Source organism: Cynoglossus semilaevis, chromosome 1, assembly GCF_000523025.1.
Source record: "Cynoglossus semilaevis isolate Cse_v1.0 chromosome 1, Cse_v1.0, whole genome shotgun sequence".
NCBI lineage: Eukaryota > Metazoa > Chordata > Actinopteri > Pleuronectiformes > Cynoglossidae > Cynoglossus > Cynoglossus semilaevis.
The window spans coordinates 19,029,538-19,040,400 of record NC_024307.1 but is presented as its reverse complement, the minus strand read 5'-3'; the positions used below and the strand labels follow the sequence as shown (position 1 = coordinate 19,040,400).

General features: G+C 40.1%; 2 protein-coding genes across 2 annotated transcripts; one reads left to right on the top strand and one right to left on the bottom strand.

Moving 5' to 3' along the window:
- The first annotated feature begins 1,749 nt into the window (after window positions 1-1,749).
- pnn (pinin, desmosome associated protein) lies at window positions 1,750-7,894 on the top strand. The gene is made up of 9 exons (XM_008316789.3): window positions 1,750-1,906; window positions 2,335-2,412; window positions 3,473-3,544; window positions 3,982-4,057; window positions 4,516-4,610; window positions 4,788-4,863; window positions 4,963-5,118; window positions 5,827-5,965; window positions 6,202-7,894. Exons 1-9 carry the CDS (start codon window positions 1,794-1,796, stop codon window positions 7,449-7,451), a joined length of 2,055 nt encoding a protein of 684 aa, XP_008315011.1. The 5' UTR covers window positions 1,750-1,793; the 3' UTR covers window positions 7,452-7,894.
- A 157-nt stretch (window positions 7,895-8,051) lies between these two features.
- Window positions 8,052-10,839, bottom strand: gemin2 (gem (nuclear organelle) associated protein 2). Its single transcript, XM_008316778.3, has 11 exons — window positions 10,549-10,839; window positions 10,390-10,471; window positions 10,068-10,157; window positions 9,892-9,951; window positions 9,665-9,781; window positions 9,510-9,554; window positions 9,355-9,423; window positions 8,780-8,890; window positions 8,585-8,643; window positions 8,183-8,411; window positions 8,052-8,104 (listed from the first exon to the last, which is right to left on the bottom strand). The coding sequence occupies exons 1-10, from the start codon at window positions 10,668-10,670 to the stop codon at window positions 8,372-8,374; spliced, it is 795 nt and encodes a 264-aa protein (XP_008315000.1). The 5' UTR covers window positions 10,671-10,839; the 3' UTR covers window positions 8,052-8,104; window positions 8,183-8,371.
- Window positions 10,840-10,863: the final 24 nt, after the last annotated feature.

Genomic DNA, 10,863 nt, shown 5'->3' with positions numbered 1-10,863 from the left:
CTGTTTTAAGAATATTATTTTCTTATTGTCACACAGCAGAAATGAAAAACTATTTAAACCTGCAACGACAATACTTGGCCTTATGATGATTTATGGAAAATGTGTCTTTATTTTTGAGATCTTTTGATTCAGCCAGCCCAGCAGCAGCGTCGGTCATGGCGGGCTCACTTTTGGTCTCTGTGAGACTGGCTCGAAGGCCCCAGTTTTATTGTGGTACGAATGTTGTGCATTTGTTTAAAATCAGGACAGTTTGCAATAACAGCAGTCTAACTAGTGGCCACAAAGGGGCACAAGCAGTGCTGATGGCGCCTGGCCTCTTCTTTAGAAAACCTTTGAGGAAGGACTCAAAAATATATATGTATATAAATAAGTATAACTCTCATAGTGCATATTTGTATATGTATCAACAACACGTTATGGTAGTTCTCTTACACAACATCTGTCCAAGTTCAATATGTGAACATGAAGTATATAATGAAATCACGCATATGGTGTTAATCAAAAGCGATGTTGTTGTTGTGTGTGTTGTTTTTTGTTTTGTCTTTTCAGATTCAGATGGTTTTCCCGTTCTTAATGTTTAAATATACAAACCGCTCAGTTTCTGTGTGATCGTGTTTGTCTAAGCAAGCACATAGCAGGGCTTTTACCCGAATCTCTAGTAAACAGGAGGCCAGATGTTATCCTGAATAAGATGGTGTAGATTTTCTATCAAACGTGATGTAATGTAAACACAAAGTTTATCTCTAAAAATGTTTTCAGCACAGCATTTAAATACTATGAAATCAGTTTCAAAGAGAACTTCAACAAAGAGAACAACAACAAAATTCAGATGGAACGATTGGTTACGTTTAAGAATTTGACCTGAAAGCTTCCCAGCGGCAAGGACAAATTGCAAAGCAGTGAGAAACTTCCTGAGTTACATGTTTGAGGCAAACATGGGCCAACAGTGATTTGAATCTATGTTCTTTTAGTCAGTGAATAAAATGTTTAAAAGTTATTGATTTTGTTGTCATTTTTTGTTTTCTTTGGTTATTAGTATACCTCTAATAGCATTCTGTGTTATGTATTGTGTTTCAATAGCCTTCTGTGAATGCAATGAAACAGAGTGAGACACTTAAATGGTCGGTCCTTTTACAGCATACTAGTGCATGCTACAAAACAGTTGTACTGCTGCTGCGAACAGAAATGATTAAATTTATCTTAAAACTTGGAGAAAAGACTATTGACTTTTTTTAAACCATTAAAATAACTAACTTTGGTGCAGCTTATGTTGACTTGTCGAGGTTCAGGTCCAGCAAGTTTTAGGAAAAGTGTACTGAACTCTCAAAACACTGACAGTTTATCAACACATCCATCAGGGTGTTTCCTCCTTTAATGTCATCTCCAGCAGTTTCTCCCTCAGAAAGTATCTTAAGAAACGACGTCCGTACAAGTACAGTGCTACTTCATAATTCACATTCACATACATTTATGTAGGCAAAATAGTTACTTGTTTTATACTACTAAATTTGTTTAAACCCAAAGATGAACACCGATAAGATACATAACATAGTCCAAAAAAACTACCTGCAACTTAACAATAACAATAAGTCAAGAAATTTGCTGAAAAAAAGTGAAGCTCTGAATTTATGTAAAATAAAAGCAAGGGAGGAAGAAACTAAAAAAAGAAAGGAACTCCATACCAACAGGTGGCGTGAATGTTCAACATCGTTTTGCCACACGTTCCATTAAAAACAAAGAAGAGCCAAAGCCGTCGAAGAAGAAACACGTGAATCGCGCTAGGGTGAGACAAGATGGCGGTGGTGGTGCGGAGCTTGCAGGACCAGCTCGAAAAAGCGAAAGAAAGCTTAAAAAATGTGGACGATAATATTCGCAAACTAACCGGACGTGATCCAAATGAGTCCAGGTAAGTCGACCGCGTGCACTCTCACATTTGTCTGCGGAAATAGTTTGCTCACCACGAGCTTTCAAATGGCGAGGCTAACAAGAGCAAGGTAGCTGGCTAGCTAATCAACCCAGATGTCTTGTCAAAACCGTTTCTTGATTTTTTTTTTCTAAATTGACTTATTATTTGTATAAAACTGCAAAATGGAATCACACTTGTAGTGTATCAGATAAAACAACATATTAAGCGTGTTCCACTAGCGGTAGGCCTGTTCTAGGCGTCGTTTCGCGTTCTGAGTTTTTATGTTTTCAACGTCTCAACCTCTCGGCAGACAAATTATACCATTTTTAGTAATATTACATTTTTTAAATACTTCCTGCCATCCTGCTAACTCGCGTGTTCAGTTGATGCAATTTCACGTGATTTTCTTTTTTTGTGTGTGTATCTAGACCGGGTCAAATTCGCCGGCTCGGCGGCCCCTTGGCCGGCGTGGGAGGAGGTAGAGGCAGAGGGCTTAACTTGCTGAGGTAAGACTACATTTGATTTATTTTATGGGATGAATGCTGTAAACTTAACAGAATTAAATGTTTTATTGTAATTTTTCTTTCCCTTAACCTGATGAGTGTATATTAACGCACCCCCTTGTATCGGGGATTGTTCGTAATGTACAGTAAACACTGGAAGAGGCGGGACCAAATGAAAAAAGGGAGGAAGTGGGAAAGCTACCAAAAGACAAATGGGTAGAGTTAAGTGTTAGAGGGTTTTTGGTGCAATAATTAATTTTTTTTCCAGAAATATGACAATCAGTTTTTTAAAGCTGTAGTGTCCAATCTCCTTGTATGACAAATATGTAAATCTACACCAGTTTAATCAGTCAGAATTATGAGGCCAACAATTACAATTAACCATGTGTTATAAAATTATTATGAAAAAGTGTATAAATACATAAATAATACAAATTTAAATATGTATATTTAGTATATGCTATAATTTCTATGCAACTCTCTCATTATCAAACCTCTGCATGTTTTGTTTCTGGATGACATAAACATAAATCTGCTGAAATATTTACAAATTATATATTGGCAAGTGAAATAATCAAAAGAAGAGCACAGAATTCTTTAGAAGAAAAATAAATACTCAGTTTGTGAGTAATCAAATGAAGAAGGTTCAAAGCCAAAAGTGTCCGTAATTGAATAACTTTTTAGACATGCACTATTTGCAAAGCTGCATACAGTATCTTTATCAATCAACACTGCTGCCAACTTTGTGATATACTACACGTGTTTCCCAGTGTTTTTTGAGCTACAGCACAATTAACATTAGAGAAATTCCACAGTGCACCACCCAACAAAAAATGTCTCAAAAGTATATTTAAGGAATATATATAATATGTTGATCTTCCGGTTTCAAGTTATTCACAATTTACTTACTCAATGTGAAACATGCCTGTTTAGTTAAACACAACACTTGCAACACCTGCAGGGATGTTACCAAAGATGGACACTCATACAGAGACCTTTGACAGTTCTAGGGTTTTTACAGATTATATTTGAGTTCTATTCATGTCTCTGATTACTTTCCCAGGCGCAGTCTCTCTGACATTGGAAGCGGTGGCCCCCCTGCCAAGCAAAGAGACATTGATGGAGCTTTGCTGAGGTGAGCTAAGTTGCTGAGTTTTGCTGAAGGCCTTTGAACAGTAGCAAGTAGATGGTGTAATTGAAAAGTTGTGTCCCAAGTTTAAAATGTGGTTTAGGCAGCATTGCATTCACATTCAGCCAACTAAAGAGAGTTGTTTTTGGAAAAAGTTTCAGAAAAATTAATTTTTCCCATGCTCTCACAATTTCACTTTGGGTCACAAAGCTTTATGTATCTGAATATGAAAATATGAAATGCTTTGTTTTCAAAATCATCTTTAATGCAAAGAGAAGTTTTTTTAAACACTACTTAAACATGAATTCATTCACTTGGTACTTATTTAAGCACACCACCAAGACCTTTTGCACTCTGGCTCTTTTGTACTTTTCACGTGTGTAGATCAAATTCCCAGCCTTTGGTAACAGTGGTTTGACATTTTAATCTATGTGCATGTTCAGACTGGCAGGAGACCAGAGGGCCAGGAGAGATGTGCGACACGACAGCGATGCCGAGGATGATGACGATGTCAAAAAGGTAAGAATATATTGTTGACTGTGGGCCTATTTTAAATATCAGATTTGTGGAGTTAGAATTAACAACAACCAGACCTGTGATACAAAAACAGTTCACTCAGGTTTAGTGTCCACCCTATCTATTTTGAATGCAACACTGATTCCATTAGTCAACGTGAGGAATAAACACACTTTTTTGTCATAATAAAAAATGTCATATTTACCAAGAATTGAAAATGGTTATTGCAGAGTTGTCAATAATCTTGTACTTAATTGTTCAGCATCAGTATAAAAAACAATAAGTTTACTGCAATAGAGATGTAAGCACTAAATACCCTACCATTTATGGCCAATGTTATTTCACGTTGTCTAATTTCTTTCTATATTCCTTAATTTTTGGTTGCAGGTTTTACATACAGTACATGACTGCCGACCAATCAGTAGACCAATGTATCTGTTCTTTTTTTTTCTTTCCTTCAGCCGGCATTGCAGTCGTCTGTAGTAGCTACCTCCAAGGAGCGAACACGCCGAGACCTCATCCAAGATCAGACCATGGATGAAAAAGGGAAACAGAGGCAAGATTCCTTCATCACAGTCTTAGAAGCTGGAAAAGTTACTTTTGTGATCTGTAAATTTAAGGCACCTTCATTTTGAGAGGCCATTGGCGTTTGTGATTTAAGTAAATGCTAAATGGGTTGTTATCATCGCAAGACAGATTTCCTTGTGTGATTCTGGTGTGTTTTCTTCACTAGGAATCGGCGTATGTTTGGCCTGCTAATGGGGACCTTGCAAAAATTCAAGCAGGAGTCGAACGTCTCCACTGAGAAGGTGAGGAGCCGGAAATGTGTCACAATGAAGAGTAATTTTAAAAAACACTTTTCAAAATTGACTTTAAACCTAAACTCTGTTACCCATATCTCCATGCAGCAAAAACGACGGTCGGAGATTGAGCAGAAGCTGGAGGTTCAGGCAGAAGCGGAGCGAAAGAAAGTGGAGAATGAAAAGAGAGAGCTGTTTGAAGAGAGGAGAGCGAAACAGACTGAGCTGAGACTCCTGGAACAGAAAGTCGAACTGGCTCAGCTGGTAAGTGTTTCTACAGTGTGTTCCACTAGATCACCTCTAGTTTTGAAATGGTTGTGAATGATGAGTATCAAGCTTTGACCTTAGGATCTAAGGTCTCATCTCAGGTTGTACTCTTTCAGCAGCCCATTAATGTTTATCAGGCGTGACAATTTAAAGCTTTAAAAGTGGGATCTCAAATTTTAAACTGAATCCAAAGATGAACTGGAAGTAAATGTTGTGCTCACAAGACAAAGCTAAATAATAAAAAAAACAACTCACATATTTCGAAGACTATACTAGATAAACACGGCCAGGATATCAATTTGATGCCTCTAAACAAGAGGTCAATTTTTCTGGAGCAGATTTTAAAGTCACTGTCTTGTGAAAACGGTATATCAATTTGATGCCTCTAAACAAGAGATCCATTTTTCTGGAGCAGATTTTAAAGTCTCTAATTAACGGCTGTTTGATGCTAGTCAGGCAGCTGTTTGAGGAGAAGAGCTTATGTACCGGTGGATCCTTAAAAGAACAGAACTGTGTGTCATATGTACAGTATATACATTATAGAAAACATTCCCAAAATGATCTGTCCTAGGTGAAGCACATAGAATTAAAACAGAATGGGCTCTCAAACTGAGCCCTGAGGTACCCTGCAGTCTTCTAATCAAGACCTCCTGGTTTTTGACTTTTTACTGCTCTTAAATAACTCTTGCCACTTTATTTTTGCAGCAAGAAGAGTGGACAAGCCACAATAATCAGCTGGTGAAATACATTCGCACCAAGACACAGCCCCACCTCTTCTATCTGCCTGGAAAAATGTGCTCTGCCTCACAGAAACTCCACGATGAATCCACCAAGAAACTGAATGGTCAGTGGGTTTCCTTGTTTGTGCCCGCCTACCTGTGTTAGTGCTGTGGTGTTCCCTACTGTGTAGAGATCTAGAGCTACGCTGGCAGTGGAAACCACAAAATAAAATGTCTGATATGAAGAGAACGTTAAATCAACCAATGTGCATTGTTACCACTGTAGACATTTATTTTCCAGTATATATTTTGATCTGTAGGTGTCTGATAATCCAAACATTCATGTGTCTTCCTTCCTCAGCTATTTTTGAAGAGAGGCGTGAGGCTTTTGCTGAACACCTCAGTAAAATGGAGTCTCGCCCCCGAAGACCACCAAACCGCGACCAGGACAGCAACACAGGAGTGGACCGTCCGGTGGAGGGTAAGCCAGTAGGTCAGCTAGTGAAGGTGACAGGTAACAGGGCAGATGTAGAGATGGAGGAAGAGGAGGATGAAGAGGAGGAGGAAAGGGAAAAGGAGGAAAGTGGAAAGGTAGCAAAGGATGATGGGGGTGAGAGGGAGGAAGAAGAAATAGAAGTACAGAAAAGGGCAGATGATGAACGGGAAAGAATGGAGCTTAGTGAGGAAGGCAGCGGAGATAAGAAGGAGGTAGAGGAGAGGGTGGAAGACAATGGTGAGCAGAAGGATAAGAGGGAGGAAGAGCCAAGTCCAGGGTCAGAGGAGATGGAGGTAGAGGGGGAGCAGGGGAATAATGGAAAGGAAGACGAAGGGGGAAAAAAAGTAAAACAAGAGCCAACTGCTCTTTACATTGAGAATACCCAAGATGCCCAGTCCTCCGAACCAACCATACCCAGCCAGGATGCAGCAGAGACCAATGAGCAGCCCCAGTCTAGTCCCCCTCTGGGGGAGACAGCGGTGAAGGCTGTACAGTCACCTGAGCTTCAACGGGCTTCACCAAACCCAGAACCCCAGACTGTCGCTGCAGAGTCAGGACAGAATGTCAGCACATCTGGCCAGGAGGGTCATGACACAACAAACGAGTTCAAGGTGAAAAAAGAGCGATCAGAGGACGAATCAGAGGCCCCAGTGAAGCTGCCTGATTCCCAGGAAACCCTGAGCACCACACCTGCTCTGTCCATAAAGGAAGACGAAGGCCTGAGGGGGAGGAAGAAGGTAAGAGAGTCGAGGAAGAGCAGCAGCCGTAGTAACAGCTCCTCTGGCTCATCCTCCGGCTCGTCCTCCAGCGGTAGCTCCTCTTCATCCTCCGGATCAAGCCACTCTTCTTCTTCCTCTTCATCCTCTTCGTCATCATCATCCAAAAGCAGCAGCCGAAGTCGCAGTCACGACACCGATAAGCGCAAGAGAAGGCCATCGGATAGGGACAGAAAGAAGGATGACCGGAGTCACCAAAAGAGAGGAGGAAGTGGTGGCGGAGGAAGGGACTCGAAGGGAGTGAAGGAAAGAAGGAAGAGAAGTGAGGAAGGAAGGGGAAGGTCCTCTCGCAGTGACAGGGAGCAAAAAGATAAAGACAGGAAGGACAAGAGGCGCTAATCTGGCTGCTGATTTGTTGAATGTCCTCAGTTGATGCATCTTTTAAAAGTGCTTGTAAAAAACAAAAGTCTGTAAAATTCAGACTGTTTTGAAAGTTGTCGTTCTAGTGGATTTTGTCTGATTTCCAAGTTCATCTCTAATGTTAACTGAAATCTATCTCATGTTTGCTGGACGTTTTGGTCTCGATGCACCTGGCTGTTTGTCACTGGGCTCCTGGCTCAGGAGCCTCTGACAGGGAAAAGAAACAATTCCCTGTCATTTTTTTAATACAAATTTGATCAATCTGACAGTGACATGAAGTTGTTTAAGTTGATGTGACAACATAGAACTCCCATTTGATGTCACTGCCTTTCATTTGGATACATGTGATCGCTTACTGCTTTTGAATCACTTTCATCTTTTATATTGTCTGATCTAAAATAAAGTTGAGTTATTAGTTGTAATGATTGTCGTTTTTATTGTTATCCTATAACATGTCTGGATTAAATGTATGTGGAAATGGGTTGATGTGACTAATTCAGTTGTACGTTGACATTCCTTTCTAAAGATACCGACTGGGTTGACTCACCCCACACCTTGAGAAAAAGATATCCAAAAGCATTTTTCAGAATTCAAATTACTTTATTAACATTTTCAAATAAACAGTTCATAACCAAATGCAGATCAAATATAAAAACTGGGGGCAAAAGCTTTCATATGTGGCCGCCCTGTTAATCTCTCACATAACTAACCAAATGCAGATCAAATATAAAAACGCCCTGTTAATCTCTCACATAATACAGTTCAGCTTGGCTGTGTTGAGTTCCATCTTTTGGCATTTTCGTGTTGCTGTGGTCTCACCACAACTTTACTGTAATGACTCACTTGGATGTGAAATCACTAAAACATTTAAAAATCCTATGGTTTGGGTCAGTTTTTCTTCACTCCGGCTGGTCGGCCAAATCATTCTGTTCAAAGTACCTGGAATTAAAAAAATCCATAACAGCATAGTTTTTGAGCAAAGATAAACATGATGGTTCATATTTGTGCTGATTCAGATGTTTAGAAATGCATTACACAAAAATTGTACTTACTTTAAACTACTATGATAATGTACATTTTTACAATTTTTTTTTTTGATAATTTTTGCATACCTGGCAACAAGACAGATGAGCAGATTGAGTGCAGGCAGTTTTTCATCGTCCTTGCTCTCCTGTGGAATATAAAGGGCTACTGTCAGAGTTCCTCAAGAATAAATACTACATCAATGTGTTTGTCAAATTTAAAATAAAGGTGCAGTCAAGCCATTAATGACACAAAACAGGCCAGCAGTCCAGACCCGGTCTTACCAGTGCGCTGCGGAGTTGGGCACATCTTCTGGACAGCTGTCTGATGCAGGAGTGGGCCTCAGGTATTAAAGGCTTTTCTAGACAGGCTAACAAAGCAAACAACCAGCAACCCTGGAAAGAAAAGCCGTCACATTCAGTGTTCCCTATACTTTGAAAAAAAAGTACACAGTTCTAATTGATAGTCAGCAGGGGTCACCAACTATATTTGTCTGAGGGCCAGAAGTTTTCTGGACAGGTACTTTGTGGGCCAGATGCCCAGATAAAATGGAGTAAAAATAAAATTTTTGTCTAACATAATTATTTGATGTGTATTCAGAACTGAAGGCATTTTTACATTTTAATAGTAGGGACCACATGATGGTTTCTCTATTGTCCTCACAATTTTGGAATCCAGTCATGGGCTGGATTGTGTGGTTCCGCTGTCCAAATTTGTCCTGCAGGCCACCAGTTGATAATCACTGTCCTACAGCTAGCGTGTTTTTGTTTTTTTGTTTTTGTTCAGGTTGCATTAAGTGGTGAGGAAGAGAATCAGGAAGTTTATGTTTCGGCTGTAAATTTCATTGATGGAAACTCACCAGCTGTGGAATGAAGTCTTTGTCTGTAAACCAGCTCGTAAGAATTTCCAACAACATTAAAACTGTGGTCTGACATGAGACAAAAAATAAACAAAAATAACAGGTTACATGGGATATTGTAGCATTGAGGCATTAGAAAATCTGGGAATGATTACCTGGTTTAACCTGCTAACGATGCTGAGGAAGGGAGGGAAGCCCACCTAAACCAACAAATGCAAGTGTATCAGTCAATTGTTGACTCCAAAATATCCACACCAAACAAAGGATGCTCTTTTTTTCACTTCCAACATGAGAAAGGTCTTTGAACAACCTTGTTGTAGTCAACCCCTGGCTCTGCTTCCACTTCTGTGTCACAGATTGAGTCGCCAACACAGACCCTCTCTCCTAAACAAAACCTCTTCCAGCCCTCTTCATCTGTTAGATCTGGCTGTAGAACGTACAAATAAACAAATCTGTTCACATCCTAGCCTCAGAGAGACACAGTCCTAATGAGATGCTAACGCTGATTCAAACCAGTGAGTGACGCCCTCTCCTCACCATGGTCATGTTGTTGTCCAGAGTCTGGCTGCTCCAGCGTGTCCTGTTCTTTGCGATTCTCTAAAAGGAACAAAAGAAAAGTGAGGAGAGAGCAGCAGTGACACCTGAGCTTGAGCTGTGAAAAATTATTTTTATTGCAACACATTGACATATGAAAAAAAACAAATAACTTTTACCTGTCTGACATCTGAGAAGTTACTGACTTGTTGTTGCTGCCAACTGAGGCTGGGGCACAGACCTGTGGGTGCAGCATGAAGTCCTAACACCTTATATCACACAGAGTACAGATGAAGTATAATAGAGCAGGTAAACACACGTGACAATTCTATTTAGGAGTTCATATCCTAACTACTGTGTATACTGTCTGTGTATGTCTACTGTGTTCAACTGATTATACTCCTTATTTCGTTATGGTACATGTGTATAGCTATATTTCACTTAAATTAAATATACTCTAGGTGGCGCTTTATCGTCGCTTTTTAAGAACAGTTTACTCACAGACACATGCACGGTTGGTTGTTTTAGTTTCTTTGGGTCAATCTGAGCAACTACAACCTCTGGACACAGTGATGCCTCCAACCTGATGGAGAGGAAACAAAAGTATTATTATTTTTTTCTTCTCGGACCAAGACACACTAAAATTGGAGGTGGACTCACTGCACTTGTCGGAGATATTCCTGCGGGTTTCTCGGAGGTCCGCTCAGATCCAGCGCCTCTGACTTGACTCCGAACTCCACAGGCAGCAGCCTCGGCATCAACTCCTCCACGTCCGAGTTCATTGTTTCGGTAGAAAGAAAGTTTCGGACGTAAAAGGTCGACGGGCACAAACCGATACTTCAAAACATCAAATAAAACCACACAGTATAGAGGAAAACCATGTGACGTTAACTTGGACGGATGATAAACTGGCCTGGAAGTCAGCATTTACTTCTTCAATTTAAACGCGCTGTTGTGACGTCACATCCATGACGT

Excerpts from the sequence above, each read along its gene's own strand:
- pnn (XM_008316789.3), top strand. The coding sequence starts at position 1,794 with ATGGCGGTGGTGGTGCGGAGCTTGCAGGACCAGCTCGAAAAAGCGAAA. Across the intron at positions 2,413-3,472 it reads AGAGGGCTTAACTTGCTGAG|GCGCAGTCTCTCTGACATTG; the intron begins GTAAGACTACAT and ends TTACTTTCCCAG. Across the intron at positions 4,058-4,515 it reads ATGATGACGATGTCAAAAAG|CCGGCATTGCAGTCGTCTGT; the intron begins GTAAGAATATAT and ends TCTTTCCTTCAG.
- gemin2 (XM_008316778.3), bottom strand. The coding sequence starts at position 10,670 with ATGAACTCGGACGTGGAGGAGTTGATGCCGAGGCTGCTGCCTGTGGAG. Across the intron at positions 9,782-9,891 it reads TGGACAACAACATGACCATG|CCAGATCTAACAGATGAAGA; the intron begins GTGAGGAGAGGG and ends TACGTTCTACAG. Across the intron at positions 9,555-9,664 it reads CAGGGGTTGACTACAACAAG|GTGGGCTTCCCTCCCTTCCT; the intron begins GTTGTTCAAAGA and ends TTGTTGGTTTAG.